Source organism: Neovison vison, chromosome 2 (assembly GCF_020171115.1).
Source record: "Neovison vison isolate M4711 chromosome 2, ASM_NN_V1, whole genome shotgun sequence".
In the NCBI taxonomy this organism is placed as follows: domain Eukaryota; kingdom Metazoa; phylum Chordata; class Mammalia; order Carnivora; family Mustelidae; genus Neogale; species Neogale vison.
In genome coordinates, this window is record NC_058092.1 from 70,981,455 (window position 1) to 71,000,919 (window position 19,465).

The 19,465-nt window shown below is 39.2% G+C and overlaps 1 protein-coding gene across 2 annotated transcripts in view; it reads right to left on the reverse strand.

Annotated features, from left to right (window-relative positions):
- TTLL7 (tubulin tyrosine ligase like 7) overlaps nt 1-19,465 on the reverse strand; it is a 152,392-nt gene that overhangs the window by 91,602 nt on the left and 41,325 nt on the right. For both annotated transcript variants that reach the window (XM_044238571.1, XM_044238572.1), the window contains exons 2-3: nt 2,698-2,893; nt 2,360-2,491 (exon numbers count right to left, since the gene is read on the reverse strand). In XM_044238571.1, the coding sequence (XP_044094506.1) occupies nt 2,360-2,491; nt 2,698-2,722 (157 nt within the window). In that variant the 5' untranslated portion in view covers nt 2,723-2,893. The remainder of the gene's footprint in view (nt 1-2,359; nt 2,492-2,697; nt 2,894-19,465) is intronic.

The window sequence follows — 19,465 nt, forward strand, 5'->3', positions numbered from 1 at the left end:
GTGTGGAGATTCCTCAAGAAATTAAAAATAGAGCTTCCCTACGACCCTGCAATTGCACTCCTGGGTATTTACCCCAAAGATACAGATGTCGTGAAAAGAAGGGCCATCTGTACCCCAATGTTTATAGCAGCAATGGCCACAGTCGCCAAACTATGGAAAGAACCAAGATGCCCTTCAACGGATGAATGGATAAGGAAGATGTGGTCCATATACACTATGGAGTATTATGCCTCCATCAGAAAGGACGAATATCCAACTTTTGTAGCAACATGGACGGGACTGGAAGAGATTATGCTGAGTGAAATAAGTCAAGCAGAGAGAGTCAATTATCATATGGTTTCACTCATTTGTGGAGCATAACCAATAGCATGGAGGACAAGGGGCGTTAGAGAGTAGTAGGGAATTTGGGTAAATTGGAAGGGGAGGTGAACCATGAGAGACTATGGACTCTGAAAAACAGTCTGAGGGGTTTGAAGTGGCGGGGGGGGGTGGGAGGTTGGGGTACCAGGTGGTGGGTATTATAGAGGGCACGGCTTGCATGGAGCACTGGGTGTGGTGAAAAAAATAGTGAATACTGTCTTTCTGAAAATAAATAAATTGGGAGAAAAAAAATATATTAAAAAAAAACTATAGCAAAGTATTCTACATGAGGAAACAGGCAACACCAGAGCAAAAACACAGGTGTTCTGATTATGGCTTAAGTGTATTTCCATTATATAATTCAAAATGCCAAGAGAGCAGTAATTAAATTATAAGAAGGTGTTGCATAAACTTGCTTAAATAAGGGGAAAAGCAAGGTAGCTTTCTTTCTCCTTGACACATGGCCAATTCCCTCTTTCCCTTCCCTATACTTAGCTCTGTATTCTCCAAACAGTCCCTGATCCAAGGACTGAGCCAGGAATTCTGTTTAACATCCAAGGATGAGCCAGGAATTCTGTTAAACACCATAGCACAGCAAGGAGGTAGGAATCAGTATAAGAAAACTGGTAGTGGGTATTAAGGAGCGCATGTATTGCATGGAGCACTGGTGTTATACATAAACAACGAATCTCGGAACACTATATCAAAAACTAATGATGTATTGTATGGTGACTCACATAGCACAATAAAATATATTTTTTTTAATTTTAAAAAAAGGATGCTAAGACAACTTCAGCCCTGGGAAAACTTCCTGGGAAAGTGAGAGAGAACTGAATTGAAACACTCTCCTGTAGATCAAGGTTCCTTATGAACTCCACCAAAACCTTAAAGTAAATAATAGGATAACACCACCCATCAATCACTTTAACAATGGTCACCTTACTCTTGTTTCTAGAAAACATGCTGCAAATAAACCCTGAATCTTTCAAATCTCCCATGCTAACTTGCTTCAAGTCCCCGCCTCTGAGGATCACTAACTGGAACAGAGTATCGGAGCACCTCAATTCCAATGAAATATTCCCACTGATCACTCAAGAACTTTGGTGAATTACTATAAATGAAAATGAGACTCTCAAAGATGGATAAGAGTAAGAATAATTAACATAATTTGATTTTCCTTAACTCTCTCAATGCAAAATGGCTACGAGGAAGATTAGTTGAGTATCTCTGGTATTTGTTAAGAGTTCTGCAAGGCTGGGGGTGCCTGGGTGGCTCAGTAGTTAAGCATCTATCTGCCTTTGGCTCAGGTGGTGATCCCAGGGTTTTGGGATCCGGCATCCAGCCCCCTACTCTGAGAGGACCTTGCTTCCCCATCTCCTACTCCTCCTGCTCATATTCCCTCTCTTGCTGTGCCTCTCTCTGTCAAATAAATAAAATATTTATAAAAAAAAAAAAGAGTTCTGCAATGCTGGGCAAGTGTATCATAATTTAAGACTACTATTCTTCTTATCTACTCTCTATACCACAGATACTGCTTATACATAAAAACTGGAACTTCATTAATAAAAAGCAACAGCATCATCACAAGAGTTTTATTTAAAACACAGAGAAAAATGTGTTGTTCCTCTATTCCTGAAGTCAGTCATTGTTTAATAAAAATCTCAAAGTTTGTAATTTTTTAATTTTACATCTAACATTTTAATCTATGTAATGTTTACTTCATACTTGATTTAAAAATTAAATATTAATCAAAATCACATATATAATACCATCCCATTAATAGCTAAAGCCTTTAGTTTATATTGATGTTCTTTTTGTTTATTAACTTGTTAAATATCTTAATATCTTTATTAACTTGTTAAATAAAAAAGAACATTTTATAGAAGGCATTTAAAAATGAATTGCACAAATGGTATCTCCCTGAATTTCAACATTGTTTTCAACATCAAACCAGTCTTTCCAACAGTGATGAAAATCTCATGATTCTGAGGAGACCTACCAATTTCAAACTTTGTCCCAGCAACATTTGCTGTAATGGTTTCCTTCTTTTTCTTTTTTCTGACTTTCCTTTTCATTGTGCTTTGGTAAGGCAATTCTGTATTCAGATCCAGGGGAGAGGGTCCCTGAATAACTTTAAAAGAAATGTAAACCAATCAAGTATCACTAAAATAACAAAAATTTCATAGCAGAGAACACAGATGCCCCCCTCCCACCAAAAAAAAAAAAAAAGGTAAAACTAAAAATTCTGGTTCGTTAAGAGTCCTCAATTAATTTTTAATTCTTAGAAAAAATTCTCAGTGATGATCTATAATAATATGATTATGTCAATCTGCTTACCTCTTTCTTGAGGCAAAGATGGCATTATTGCCTGTGCCTGTTACAGTGTGTGCTGTTGTACCAAGCTCTCAGGATATCTGGAAGGCCTGCATTAGTCTAAGTAGGATATGGCTCCAGATCACTGAAAGTTCCTATCATATTATCTTTGTGGAATCCTCAGATTTCAGGACACTGAAGTTATAGGATGAGAAGTTACCTGTAGGGATTTTAAAACAAAGTCATTTAGAAAGCAATTTTTATGAAATGTTTCTGTTCTTTTTAAAAGTTAAGTAAAGGTGAAAGTTAATGTACATATTCAATCAACAAATATTTGTTAATTCATTGAACCTTATGCAAAATGCCAAGTGCACAGAGTAGAAGAGGAGAATTTTATTTAAGTCATATATTTACACAGGATAAATAACATACCATACACCAACAATAACGATAACCATATTCACTACCAACTATTGAACACTTGCTGTCATGGATCACTTAAGCCACTTAATCTTTCAACAAAACTATGAGGTAGAACTTTTATCCCTGTCTTACAGTTAACTGACCTCAGAAAGGACAAATCTTTACCAAAAAAGTGACAAAATTAACATCTCTCCGATGTCAAACTCAGTGCCCTTAATTAGGACTCCACACAACCTTCAACCCAATGTCTGAAACTTAGGTACAGCATTACTTTTCATATGAAACAGTGAAGTAAGTACCAGGACAGAGATCACATAGCAAGAGCATACAGAGAAAAGGGATTTCTCATTAGGGAGGGGGGCAGTGGTTGACGGGGAGGAAGGGGACGACTTTTTAAAGTAGACCACATTTGAATTGTGGCTTAAAAAATGGAAACAATTTTGGAAAGGCAGAAAATGAGAGGAGTCGTTATTACAGTGAGCTTATTTGGGCACATAGAGAAATGCTGTAAACATTTTTTTAAAAGATTTTATTTATTTATTTGACAGAGAGAGATCACAAGTAGGCAGAGAGGCAGGCAGAGAGAGAGGGAAGCAGGCTCCCCGCCGAGCAGAGAACCCGATGCGGGACTCAATCCCAGGACCCTGAGATCATGACCTGAGCTGAAGGCAGTGGCTTAACCCACTGAGCCACCCAGGCGCCCCTGCTGTAAACATTTTTTAATGAACAAATTTGATCTGACTACACCTCAGCATGGCGTATATGACACCTGTATTTTCACTGTGTACGTAGAACCCAGGTATTCATGCCCTGACTAGACTATACTGCTCAGTCTATACTATCAATTTCCTAATTTCTCCCTTCACAATGTAAGAATTGTTGAGTTCTGGGAAATGTCTCTAAGCACAATGAAAAATTATAAAAGTTCTCATGATAAACAAAGGTATGGTATCAATACATTTACCAGGAGATTATTAGGTTTATCAGAAATTCAACTACAGGGGCGCCTGGGTGGCTCAGTGGGTTAAGCCTCTGCCTTCGGCTCAGGTCATGATCCCAGGGTGCTGGGATCGAGTCCCACATCAGGCCCTCTGCTCAGCAAGGAACCTGCTTCCTCCTCTCTCTCTCTGCCTGCCTCTCTGCCTACTTGTGATCTCTCTCTCTGTCCAATAAATAAATAAAAATCTTTAAAAAAAAAAAAAGAAATTCAACTACATAAGATGTGACTCATATACATCACAGCCAATAGTTATTATTAATTATAAGATTCATTATTAAAGAAAATTCAGATCTTAGTTTGTTCTCAGGTACCATTTTTAGTAGAATAATTACCTAGACTAATTCAATCTGAAAGCTAGGAAATATTTATTACAGACCAACTGTGGGTAGCACTGTTAGGAATCTAAAATATCTTACCTTATTAACAAACCTGGAATTTAAATACCATTTCTTCAATTTTCCAGATATGGAAATTACGTCTAAATAAGTTAAATAAATCAAGGTAACAATTTAGAAAACCTAGGCTTTGAGCCCCATTCTGTCCAACTGTTCATACTATTCACAAAGCCCAAATATTTACAGACACTGTGCTAATATGCTATATAGATGTTAAAAAAAATTTTCACAACCCAATTGTATTACAAGCTGCAACATATGGGCATATTGAGGGAAATCACAATACTTCAAACCAAACAGAGAAATCACAATAAACACACCTAGCTTGATTTAAGCTCGCAATTCCAAGCTGGAAATAGACTAGATTACTTTTCAGAATAAAAGAAAGGAGTGATCTAAAGTTCAGTGTGATTTCTTTCTGGAAGCTCTCTGATACCTCAGGGAGGTAACTATTTGGGTTTATAAATCCTTGTCCAACATCTTGTTACTGGAGTAAACAAAGATCCTCTTATGGTAACAGAGTACGTATTACATTGAAAGTAGGTGACAAAGTCAACAAGAGTGTGAGACAATGTCTGCCTAACTAAACTGACAATAAATTAGTAATTGTTACAGGCTCTAAAAACAGATTTGTTAATTTCTGACTTAAATAATGAGCCAAACACTCTGATTAGAACAAGCTCAGAACAAGAACTGTTACCTCTTCCCCTACCACACAAGAATTTAAAGGCCTTAACTTTAGTCTCACCACATATGTGCCCTATTTAATTGCATTTATGTTTTGGTGAATAACAGTAAGTGCTTATCAAACTCAAGAACTTCATTCTACCATCCAATTCTAATCATTTCACTTTATTCTTAGTGAGAGAAGTGAGACAACAGACTGATCACACCACTCAAACGAGCCACGGTTACCTACTTTTCAGAAGCACACAGCATGGTTCAGTTACCTCCGAAATACTTTAGCCAAGGGTTTCTTAAGCTCAGCTGCAAAGTAGAATCACCTGAGGAACTTTTGAAAATCCTAGTAACCAAGCCATATCCCAGACTCCTGGTGGGGCCCAACTATGAGCATGTTTTAAGCTTTCCACATAACTATATCATGCAGCCAAGACTGACAACCTCTGCTCCAAGTATATAGTGACACTGAATCAAATAATGGTTAGTTATAACCTACACATATCAAAAAAAAAAAAAGTAAAACAAAGAAAAAAAAACCTTTGAACCTATGTAAAAAAAAAAAAGGCCAAGTATTTAGGTAAAAATCATGCATTAACATCCCCATTTCTAGTTGAAGTAAACAAACTGAGAGGAAAAAAAAAAAGAATTAGAAAATCAGCAGGAATTGGTTTCTCTTTTATTTTATTTTACTTTATTATTGTGTTATGTTAGTCACCATACAGTACATCATTAGTTTTTTTTAAATTTTTTCAATTTATTTATTTTCAGAAAAACAGTATTCATTATTTTTTCACCACACGCAGTGCTCCATGCAATCCGTGTCCTCTATAATACCCACCACCTGGTACCCCAACCTCCCACCCCACCCCCGCCACTTCAAACCCCTCAGATTGTTTTTCAGAGTCCATAGTCTCTCATGGTTCACCTCCCCTTCCAATTTCCCCCAACTCCCTTCTCTCTAACTCCCCATGTCCTCCATGTTATTTGCTATGCTCCACAAATAAGTGAAACCATATGATAATTGACTCTCTCTGCTTGACTTATTTCACTCAGCATAATCTCTTCCAGTCCCATCCATGTCAAGACATACAAATGGCTATCAGGCACATGAAAAAATGCTCATCATCATTAGCCCTCAGGGAGATTCAAATTAAAACCACATTGAGATATCACCTTACACCAGTTAGAATGGCCAAAATTAACAAAACAGGAAACAACCTGTGTTGGAGAGCATGTGAGAAAGGGGAGCCCTCTTACACATCATTAGTTTTTGATGTACTGTCCCATGATTCATTGTTCGTGTATAACACCCAGTGCTCCATGCAATCTGTGCCCTCCTTAATACCGATCACCAGGCTCACCCATTCCCACACTCACATCCCTTCTAAAATCCTCATTTAGTTTCCTGGAGTCCAGAGTCTCTCACAGTTCGTCTCTCATTCTGATTTCCCCCTTCATTTTCCCCTTCCTTCTCCTAATGTCCTCCATGCTATTCCTTATGTTCCACAAATAACTGAAACCATATGATAACTGACTTTCTCTGCTTGACTTAATTCACTTAGCATATTCCCCTCCAGTCTCATCCATCTTGATGCAAAAGTTGGGTATTCATCATTTCTGATGTCTGAGTAATATTCCATTGTATATATGGACCACATCTTCTTTACCCATTCATCTGCCAAAGGGCATTTCAGCTCTTTTCACAGTTTGGCTATTGTGAACATTGCCGCTATGAACACTGGGGTGCAATGGCCCTTCTTTTCACTATATCTGTATCTTGGGGTAAATATCCAATAGTGCAATTATTGAGTCATCGGTTAGCTCTATTTTTTACTTTTTGAGGAACTTCCACACTGTTTTTCTACGTGGCTGCACCAACTTACATTCCCACTAACAGTTTAGGAGGGTTCCCTTTTCTCCACAACCTCCCCAACACTTGTTTCTTGCCTTGTCAATTTTTGCCATTCAAACTAGTATAAGGTGGTATCTCAATGTGGTTTTTTTTTCTCCCAATTTATTTATTTTCAGAAAAACAGTATTCATTATTTTTTCACCACACCCAGTGCTCCATGCAAGCCGTGCCCTCTATAATACCCACCACCTGGTACCCCAACCTCCCACCCCCCCGCCACTTCAAACCCCTCAGGCTGTTTTTTAGAGTCCATAGTCTCTCATGGTTCACCTCCCCTTCCAATTTACCCAAATTCCCTACTACTCTCTAACGCCCCTTGTCCTCCATGCTATTGGTTATGCTCCACAAATGAGTGAAACCATATGATAATTGACTCTCTCTGCTTGACTTATTTCACTCAGCATAATCTCTTCCAGTCCCGTCCATGTTGCTACAAAAGTTGGATATTCGTCCTTTCTGATGGAGGCATAATACTCCATAGTGTATATGGACCACATCTTCCTTATCCATTCATCCGTTGAAGGGCATCTTGGTTCTTTCCATAGTTTGGCGACTGTGGCCATTGCTGCTATAAACATTGGGGTACAGATGGCCCTTCTTTTCACGACATCTGTATCTTTGGGGTAAATACCCAGGAGTGCAATTGCAGGGTCGTAGGGAAGCTCTATTTTTAATTTCTTGAGGAATCTCCACACTGTTCTCCAAAGAGGCTGCACCAACTTGCATTCCCACCAACAGTGGAAGAGGGTTCCCCTTTCTCCACATCCTCTCCAACACCTGTTGTTTCCTGTTTTGTTAATTTTGGCCATTCTAACTGGTGTAAGGTGATATCTCAATGTGGTTTTAATTTGAATCTCCCTGAGGGCTAATGATGATGAGCATTTTTTCATGTGTCTCATAGCCATTTGTATTTCTTGATTGGAGAAGTGTCTGTTCATATCTTCTGCCCATTTTTTGATGTGTTTGTCTGTTTCGTGTGGGTTGAGTTTGAGGAGTTCATTATAGATCCTGGATATCAACCTTTTGTCTGTACTGTCATTTGCAAATATCTTCTCCCATTCCGTGGGTTGCCTCTTTGTTTTTTTGACTGTTTCCTTTGCTGTGCAGAAGCTTTTGATTTTGATGAAGTTCCAGAAGTTTATTTTCGCTTTTGTTTCCTTTGCCTTTGGAGACGTATCTTGAAAGAAGTTGCTGTGGCTGATATCGAAGAGATTACTGCCTATGTTCTCCTCTAAGATTCTGATAGATTCCTGACTCACGTTGAGGTCTTTTATCCATTTTGAGTTGATCTTTGTGTACGGTGTAAGAGAATGGTCGAGTTTCATTCTTCTACATATAGCTGTCCAGTTTTCCCAGCACCATTTATTGAAGAGACTCTCTTTTTTCCACTGTATATTTTTTCCTGTTTTGTCGAAGATTAATTGACCATAGAGTTGAGGGTCCATATCAGGGCTCTCTACTCTGTTCCACTGGTCTATGTGTCTGTTTTTATGCCAGTACCATGCTGTCTTGGTGATCACAGCTTTGTAATAAAGCTTGAAATCAGGTAAGGTGATGCCACCAGCTTTATTTTTGTTTTTCAACATTTCCTTAGCGATTCGGGGTCTCTTCTGATTCCATACAAATTTTAGGATTATTTGCTCCAGCTCTTTGAAGAATGCCGGTGGAATTTTGATTGGAATGGCATTAAAAGTATAGATTGCTCTAGGCAGTATAGACATTTTAACAATGTTTATTCTTCTGATCCAAGAGCATGGAATGGTCTTCCATCTTTTTGTGTCTTCTTCAATATCTTTCATGAGTGTTCTATAGTTCCTCAAGTATAGATCCTTTACCTCTTTAGTTAGGTTTATTCCCAGGTATCTTATGGTTCTTGGTGCTATAGTAAATCAAATCGATTCTCTAATTTCCCTTTCTGTATTTTCATTGTTAGTGTATAAGAAAGCCACTGATTTCTGCACATTGACTTTGTATCCTGCCACGCTGCTGAATTGCTGTATGAGTTCTAGTAGTTTGGGGGTGGAGTCTTTTGGGTTTTCCATATAAAGAATCATGTCATCTGCGAAGAGAGAGAGTTTGACTTCTTCATTACCAATTTGGATACCTTTTATTTCTCTCTGTTGTCTGATTGCTGTTGCTAGGACTTCTAATACTATGTTGAACAAGAGTGGTGAAAGTGGGCATCCTTGTCTTGTTCCTGATCTCAATGGGAAGGCTGCAAGCTTTTTCCCATTGAGGATGATATTTGCTGTGGGTCTTTCATAGATAGATTTGATGAGGTTCAGGAATGTTCCCTCTATCCCTATACTTTGAAGCGTTTTAATCAGGAACTGATGTTGGATTTTGCCAAATGCTTTTTCTGCATCAATTGAGAGGACCATGTGGTTCTTCTCTCTTCTCATATTAATTTGTTGTATCACATTGATTGATTTACGAATGTTGAACCATCCTTGTAGCCCAGGGATGAATCCCACCTGGTCATGGTGGATAATCTTTTTAATGTGCTGTTGGATCCTGTTGGCTAGGATCTTGTTGAGAATCTTAGCATCCATATTCATCAGTGATATTGGTCTGAAATTCTCCTTTTTGGTATGGTCCTTGCCTGGTTTGGGGATCAGGGTAATGCTGGCTTCATAGAAAGAGTCTGGAAGTTTTCCTTCTGCTTCAATTTTTTGAAACAGCTTCAGGAGAATAGGTGTTATTTCTTCTTGGAAGGTTTGGTAGAATTCCCCAGGGAATCCATCAGGTCCTGGGCTCTTGTTTTTTGGTAGGTTTTTGATCACTGATTCAATCTCGTTATTAGATATCGGTCTATTCAGGTTGTCGATTTCTTCCTGGTTCAATTTTGGTAGTTTATATTTTTCCAGGAATGCATCCATTTCATCTAGGCTGCTAAGCTTATTGGCATATAACTGTTCGTAATAACTTCTGATGATTGTTTCTACTTCCTTGGCGTTAGTTGTGATCTCTCCCTTTTCATTCATAATTTTATGAATTTGGGATTTCTCTCTTTTCTTTCAGATTAGTGTAGCCAGTGGCTTATCGATCTTATTGATTCTTTCAAAAAACCAGCTTCTAGTTTCATTGATACGTTCTACTGTATCTCTGGTTTCTCCCTCATTGATCTCAGCTCTAATCTTGATGATTTCCCTTCTTATGTGTGGATTTGGTTTGATTTGTTGTTAATCCTCCAGTTCTTTAAGGTGTAGAGACAGCTGGTGTGTTCTGGATTTTTCAATTTTTTTGAGCAAGGCTTGGATGGCTATATATTTTCCCCTTAGGACCGCCTTTGCTGTATCCCATAGGTTTTGGACCGAAGTGTCTTCATTCTCATTGGTTTCCATGAATTGTTTCAGTTCTTCTTTGATCTCCTGGTTGATCCAAGCATTCTTAAGCAAGGTGGTCTTTAGCTTCCAGGTGTTTGAGCTCCTTCGGAACTTTTCCTTGTGATTGAGCTCCAGTTTCAAAGCATTGTGATCTGAGAATATGCAGGGAATCATCTCAGTCTTTTGGTATCGGCTGAGTCCTGATTTGTGACCCAGTATGTGGTCTATTCTGGAGAAGGTTCCGTGTGCACTTGAGAAGAATGAGTATTCTGCTGTTTTAGGGTGGAATGTTCTGTATATATCTATGAGGTCCATCTGGTCCAATGTGTCATTCAATGCTCTTGTTTCTTTATTGATTTTCTGCTTCGATGATCTGTCTAATTCTGAAAGAGGCATGTTAAGATCTCCTACGATTAGTGTATTCATATCAATATGACTCTTTATCTTGATTAACAGTTTTCTTAAGTAATTGGCTGCTCCCATATTGGGAGCATAGATATTTACAATTGTTAGATCATCTTGATGGATAGTCCCTTTAAGGATTATGTAGTGTCCTTCTGTATCTCTGACTACAGTCTTTAGTTTGAAGTCTAATTTATCTGATATGAGAATCGCTACCCCAGCCTTCTTTTGAGTCCCATTGGCATGAAAGATGCTTCTCCACCCCTTCACTTTCAGTCTGCGTGTATCTTTAGGTTCAAAATGGGTCTCTTGTAGACAGCATATGGATGGGTCCTGTCGTTTTATCCAATCTGCAACCCTGTGCCTTTTATGGGTGCATTTAGGCCATTCACATTGAGAGTGATTATTGATAGATACGTTTTTATTGACATCGAGTTACCTTTGAAGTCTTTCTTTCTGTAGACTGTCTCTATATTTCTGTTCAATGCTATTCTTGGGATTTTTCCTCTTTTATAGAACCCCCCTTAATATTTCCTGCAGTGTCGGCTTGGTGGTTGCATAGTCTTTTAAGCCTTGCCGGTCTTGGAAACTCTTTATCTCTCCATCCATTTTGAATGTCAGTCTTGCTGGATAAAGTATTCTTGGCTGCATGTTCTTCTCATTTAGTGCCCTGAATATATCTTGCCAGCCTCTTCTGGCTTGCCAGGTCTCTGTGGACAGGTCTGACATTATTCTGATGGGCTTCCCTCTGTAAGTAAGGAGCCTCTTTGCCCTGGCGGCTTTCAAGAGATTATACCTACAATTATAATTTCTCAATTTGACTATCAGGTGTCGTGATGTTTTTTTGGAGTGTATAATCTTGGGTGGAGACCGTTCAGCCTCTAGTACATGAACGCTGGTTTCATTCGCGAGATTCGGAAAATTTTCATGAAGGACTTGTTCCACGATATCTTCTAGACTTCTTTCTTTCTCCTCCCCTTCAGGAATTCCAATAATTCTGACGTTGGAACGCTTCATGGCATCATTTATTTCCCTAATTCTGCTTTCGTGGGATCTAAGCTGTTTGTTCCAGGCTTCCTCCTGATCCTTTCTCTCTATCTGTTTGTCTTCCAGATCACTAATTCTATCTTCTGTCTCAGTTACCCTAGCTTTGAGAGAGTTTAGATTGGATTGGAACTCATTGAGAGCATTGTGGACCTCCTCCCTGGTAGCTTTGAGCTCCACCCTAACATTGTGAACATCCTGTCTGGTCGCTTTCAGTTCGGCCCTAATCAATTCTGTTTGGTCATCCATGGCTTTCTCCAACCTAGCTATTGCCTGGATAATTGTTAGCCTGAATTCTCTTTCCGACATATTGTCTATGTTGATAGCCGTTAGCTCTATTGCAGAAGGTCCATCCTCTGTATTTTTCTTCTGTTGGGCATTCCTCCTCCTAGTCATTTTGGTGGGAGAAGACTGAAGAGATGTAGCTGGATGTATCAACTCTGGTGCAGTCAAGGTGCACCCTGGAACACTTCCTGATCTCCGTCTCAGAGAGAAGCCTCAGTCTGGGTGCAGAAGCTGAATAAATTCCCCCTTGGACGCTGGCAGTGCAGGTTCCAAGTTAAAGACCCTGGGGGTGCAGGATCTTTTGCTCGTCCCCAAAGCCAAGGCAGTGGCGGCTGTCTGGGCACTCCTGACCGCCAGAGAGGTTCCAAGCAGCGATCACACACTGAGATTTTGCCGCCGGCCCGGGCTGGGAGTGCCCGGCTTGCGCGCACCTCTTTTCAGAGGCGGCTGTGGGTCGGGCGCGCGTCTGGGGCACTGAGAACGGGGCGCTGGTCCGTAAGCCGCAGGCTGGGCTTTTGCGCGCCTCTATCTGGGGAAGAGTTTCGCGCGCGCGCGCGGCTTAGACTTTGAAACAATGGCGCGGGTCAAGAAGCGCCCCTGGGCCTTAGAAACCCAGGAGAGCTGGAGGGATGTGCGCGCGCATCTCAAGCTTTGTGGTAGGGCTAGCGCACGTTCTGCAGACCGGCGCAGCTCCCATCCCCTCACAGGAGCCGGAACCCACGCGCTCTGGGGCGCGCTGGTGGCTTAGGGACCAGGAGCCAGTTTCTCCGCCGCACTCTCTCTGCCTCCGCACCGGGGAGGCCGTCTGGGACCGGGGACTTAAGCCCCTGTCCCTAGCCGCCCCGATTCCCACAATTTGCCCCCGCAATCCTTTGCTCTTTTGGAGTGCTTTCAACCAGTCTTCAAGTTAATGCTGGTCCCCAGACGCAGGGCACTCTCGCTCCTATCGGGGTATTACTTTTGCACCGGTCGCCTCTGGTGGCTCCCTCCCCCTTTAGTCCGCTGTTCCCATTCCGCTTTACCTGCTCACTGGCGTCTTCTGCCCCTGTAGAGATCCAGACGTGTATAATTCTGATCTCAGGCTGATTTCATGGGTGATCGGAGTTCTTTGGTAGGTAATCAGCTCACTTTGGGGTACCAGCTGAAAAGACGCCTCTTCCTAGTACCCCGCCATCTTGTCCCCCTCCTCAATGTGGTTTTAATTTGAATTTCCCTAATAGCTAATGATGATATCTGCAAATGACACTACAAAGGAATGATATCCAAGATCTATAAAGAACTTCTCAAACTCACCACCCAAAAAACAATTAATCAAGTCAAAAAATGGGCAGAAAACATGAACAGACACTTCTTAAAAGGAGACATACAAATGGCTGACAGACACAGAAACTGATTTCTAAGACAAATAAGCAATTTTACTTTGCAAATAAAGAAGTCATTTCCAAAAGGAATCAATTTCCCAAAATGTTAAGCAAATGGAAACCTCAAATGTAGAAGCTCAAGTGTTACCATGAGAAACAATAGATACATAAGACTTTTAAAACAAAAAAACTAAAACTTCAATGCATTTGTGTTGGAGTGCTCTTTCTTCCCAGTTCTTCACACTGAATTATGACCACTTAAAATCCAGATAAATTTCCACTTTTCTCTTAAAGCTTCCTCTGATTATGTTTGAAGAAATTCATTTCTCCCTCTTCCATCCTATCACAGAGGCCATCATATCACCAACCATGAATTAGGAAGGTAAACTCTGCAAAGACAAGTGGTTTTCTTCTATCTTGTCCACTAGAGCTTAGAATATTGCCTGACATAATGCTAATAGCACATATTCATGTTACTGCTTGGGAGTAAAGAGAGTTGGTCATGGAGTTCTGAGAAGCAAATACATATCATTTACAAAGATTACTTTCACATTTTTAAGTGAAAAAGCAAAGTATCTAAAAGTTTACATTTGGGTAAAATAACAGAAGAAAATGTGGAATATATGCATTGAATAGTGGTGGTCTGCTGTGGCTCGGGGCAGAGCTAACAGAGACTTACTTTCATGTACAACTTTTAGTATTCTGTGCATGTATTACCTATTTAAAAAGTAAAATATATGTGATAAATTATGTTACAACATTAACATGTTAATAACAAAACCCATCAAACTTTTTATTTCATTTATTTTTCTTAAAGATTTATTTATTTGAGAGAGCCCGTGTGCACATGAGCTGGGGTAGATGGAGCAGAGGGAGAGGGAGAGAAGCAGACTCCCCACTAAGCACAAGGCACTACATTCAATCTCACGGTGCAAAAGGAATAAATCAATTTTTCCCAGTGGTGGGTATTTAGGAGGGCACCTATTACATTCAGCACTCTGTGTGGTGCATAAACAATGAATCTTAGAACACTGAAAAAATAAAATTAAATTTAAAAAATAAAAATAAAATAAAATGCCAACCAATGAAGATAGCATTGGTGGTATTTTTGAAACAACAATATGAACACAAAACATCTTTTGTGTAAATTACACAAGAGAAACTCAGATCTTCCCAACAATCCCCAGAAATACATACCCTAGTGAATGCTATATAAAATGGGTTCTTCATACATACTGGTGAAATTTTAGCTTACCATGGATTACTAAAACAATCTTCATTGAAGATCAGTGGAAACCAAAATTAGGTTAAGTTGAAAATACATAAATTAACATTAAAAAAATTTAATAAAAGTTGTTTTTATGGTGAGGGGAGGGAAGAAGAAAGAAATAGATACAAACCAGTACCTACTGTGTATTAAGCATTTTCACATAACTTTGTGTGTATTTACCTCACCCAGTAAATGCCCCAGTATGTTTTATTCTAATTTACATATAGGAAAAACTTAGACTTCATGGTTAAGTAACTTGCCCAAAGTCACACCTAACAGGTGACAATGAAGAGGCTTGTCTCTAAATTCCATGACACTTTCCACTTTGTATGTTAACTCCAAAATTCAGTCTTTAAATATGACATATTGAAGATTTCACAAAGAAGCTTAATTCTGCTTGCCTGGAGCTATTTTAAAAGCTAGGGAATGAGAGCAAGAGAATCAGGCTGTGGTTTAAAATGTAGTTGAGATCACAAAGTTGCATCAGAATTATTAATCTCTCTTCTTTGAACACCAGGCAGCTATCGATATTCAGACTGTCTTCCTGTTTTTTTTCCTTCATGAAAGTACTACAATTCAACAAATACTCTCATGTAGCAGTATCTATTCTCAGTGAACACTAACAGATAACAATTTTCTTTCTTTGTGGTGCTTGCATTCTAGTGTGGGAGAGAGAAACAATAACAGCAAACATATTAAGTAAACTATAGAAAATGCTAAGTACTATAGGGAGAGTCAGCACAACTGGTCAGAAGATCAGGAGTGTAGAGGAAAAGGAAGGAGAAGAGTTGGAAGGAAAAGTTTTAAATACTGAATCCAGATAGTCCTCATTGGGAAGGTGATATTTCAAGGAGGGTAATGACTTGTCTCAAGTGGAGTTGATTAAAAAAAAAAAAAAAAAAAAAAGATGTATCCTGGAACACTGAAAAGAAATAAAATAAAATGGAAAAAAACCAGATATATATGTGTACATATGTGCATGAAAACATGTGAGGATGTGAACATGTGTGATGGGGAGGGAATGGGGAAACATCATTCTGAGTATTGAACACTCTGAGTATTGAACACCCCCAATATGGTTCTTTTTCCTAAATCCTAAATTCCTTAGGAACTGGGTTCCTAAGTATCTATTTTCTATACTGATTTTTAAATTACTATTTTCACACTGACAAGGAGAATAAACATGTTTCACAGTATATATAACTAGTTGTATGTACTTTTGACAGTGTATCACTCTTCTGATGGACAGGGAGATAGGAGGGGCAGGGAGATCCCAACTTTGCCGTGTACTTTGTGTCCCCATTACTGTCATTAGATTTTCACACACTGCTGACTCTCTTTGGTTCTTGTCTCCTAGCATCATAGTTTTTGGCATCTAAATTACTTCCATCCCCCTTCCATACTTACTGTCCTACTGTATGGCTTTTCAGCTCTCAAAAACCATCAAGAAGAGTCTGTATTAGGACAGGCTACACTTCATGGCAAAAACATCCCCCAAATCTCAGGAGCTTAAAATAACTACAGTCTATTTCTTAATCACACTACATATCCAACAAAGACCAGCAGGGGTGCTCGGCATTTCACAATCACACAGGAACCCAAGCTGTTACAGCAGCAATCATCTTAAAACCAGCCACTGCACCAGAGGGAAAGAGTTTTGGAGGATCTCATATAGGCAACTAATAACACACAAAATTTCTACTCACAAGTCAATGACCTAAATAAGTCACATGACCTCTACCAACAAGAGTTCGGGAGTACAGTCATACCATATGGTCAATCAGAATAAAAGCCAGGAGGTGCCTGGGTGGCTCAGTTGGTTGATCCACTGATGCTTGATTTTAGGCTCAGGTCATGATCTCAGGGTCATGGGACTGAGCCCTGTGTTGGGCTCCACGCAGGGCATAGAGCCTGCTTAAGATTCTCTCCTTCCCTCTCTCTTTGCCCCTCCCATAAGGAATGAAAGCTAGTAAGTAACACTAACAACCATTAACCATCACAGACTCCAGCCAATTAATTACTCCCTATTTTAAATTTGCCACCTATGCCTGGACACTATTTTCTAGTTCTCCATAGCTCCACTTTGAAGCATTCTCCTCTGACGGAAGAAAGGAGGAGGGGGGGAGCTGAGACTTGTACTGAGCCAAGTCTGCCCCTTGACTTTATACAATGGATAATTAAACATCTCTATCCTTGGCCGCTATGAACTGTAATAACACTGATGAGAAAAAGGAAGAACACAAGGAAGAAAAGGAAAAGGATGGGATTGATGCAGTCACTTAATGTAAAACATGCTATGTGTCCAGGCTCTCTTCTAGGTTTTTACATATAAAACTCTGATCTTCTGGGGTGCCTGGGTGGCTCAGTGGGTTAAGTGTCTGCTTTCAGCTCAGGTCATGACTCCAGGGTCCTGAATCAAGCCCCGCATTGGGCTCCCTGATCAGTGGGAAACCTGTTTCTCCCTCTGCCACTTCCCTCTGCTTGTATCCCCCTTTTGCTCTCTCTCTCTCTCTCTCTGTATCAAATAAATAAATAAATAAAATCTTCAAAAATTAAATAAATGAATAAATAAATAAAACTCTGATCTTCACAACCCTAAAATACGCCCTGTTATTATTATCCACATAGACAGCTGTCTAAAGAAGAAATGGATAATGAACAATGACATTGAAACACAACGTATAAGAAAATTTTAAAATAATAATTCTGCAAATCTGCCTCAAAATAATCCTCTCTGCATTTCTAAACTGTAATTATCTGATGAAGGATGTTCCTACTATTACTTCAAAATAATTGAAAAATAATAAATACAGCAAAAATTATATCAAATTAAGCTTTTACTTTGGGGAAAAAACACTCTCCACACATGGTGTATTACTTGAAAGAAGTTATTGCAAATTGCAGTCAGAAATCTACTACCTCATGAAAATTATCAAAATGAGGCAGTTATTATTTTGTGCATAAAGAAGGTAATGCTTCCAGACATCAGGTCATGAACACAATTTTGTCTATTGTTGCGCTGCAACACATCATTAAATTTCAGCACTTGGTCCCCAAACCAAATTTGATATGCTATTTTTATTTTCAAAGAGATAGTGCTTTTTCTTAAGTATAAGAAAATGAAAGCAAGTGAAACATGTGCCAATGTTTAAACATTAATAACCGAAATGTTTCTTATTTGATATTATCAGGATTGGATTTAATGTGAGCTCTTGACCAGGGGCTTCTCAAATCTAATGTGCATGCCAATCATCTGGGAATACTGTTGGAGCTCAGATTCTGATTCATTAGTTCTAGGGTGGCACCTGTAAGTCTACTTTACTAACAAGTCCCCAGGTACGCTGGTCCATAGCTCACACTTAGAGGAGCAAGGCTCTAGATGACCACAATGTTTAATACTAGGCTGACATAATATTTTTAACTTAAAGTCTTTCTGTATAACATGTGACAATTACAAAATTATAAAAATGATTTTAAAATTCATATAAGTGATGTAAAATTACATATTAATGTTAAAAGGCCCCATGAGTAAAAATAAATAAATAAATAAAACAAAATAAAAGATTAGGAAATGTTGACCTAGAGCGGTGGTTCTCAAAATATGGTTCAGGAACAGCAAGCAGTGTCAGCATCGCCTGGTAACTTATTAGACATGCACATTCTTGGGCTCAACTACAGAATTTTTTAATGAAATTCTGGGGGCAGGACCCAACAACTGACAAGCCCTGCAGGTGATTCTGATGTAGGCTAAAGGCAAACTCCAAGAAAATGGAGGACACTACTGCTGGAGTCTGCTGGAGTCCATTCCCTCCCCATTGGTCTTCTAAAGTAGACCTACATGGATGACTTAGAAATCCCCTGGCCAAGCTAGAAATGCAGGAGAAAATATTTGCCAAGCAGGACTCTGAGCAGCGAGAAAGGAAGATACTTGCTACAAAGGATCTCATTTACTACTGGAGTAAGCCCTGCTAAGTGAGGTGAGTTTTTGTTAATCTAGAAAAACAGTTTACATTCCTTATTTGAGCCCGAACTAGCTGCCAATGCTGACCAACCAAGACATTTGTTTTAAAGATAATCTACCAAAAATCATTAAACATATGAGAAGGATTAACAGCAACCACAAAGATTAATAATATACCCTCTCCTCCAAAGCACTGAACCAAGAGCAGAGTAACTTGACCTTTTTAGAAATGAAAAGTTGGGGGGGGGGCTGCAGATGGACAACAACATTGTGTATATTGTTGGTGCACACATACAATGAAAGTACTATACAAGTAAAAATAAATGAACCAGAACTACATGATAAATCACACAAGTAAGGCACATGAAAAAAGCTGAGGAATACAAACATTAGTATATTATTAATATAAAGTTAAAAAAATTATATAAAATAATAACAAATGGTATACTCTGAGAGAGAGAGAGAAAGAGAGAGAGAGAGAGAGAGAGAGAGAGAGAGAGAAAGATCAGTTAGGAATTAATACATATGAAATAAAAGTGTAAAGAACTACATGGGGATGATAAACACCAACTCTGACACCTCTTGAGTGGAAAGGGGAGGATGCGATAGCCAGTCCTGTCCTACAGAGAAAGAGCACCAAAGAGGTCATCCCTAACGTAAAGAATGAATGTACCCTCATCATGGTTTAGCTTTCTGAAATACTAGGTAAAAATAAAATAGCCAAGATTCTTT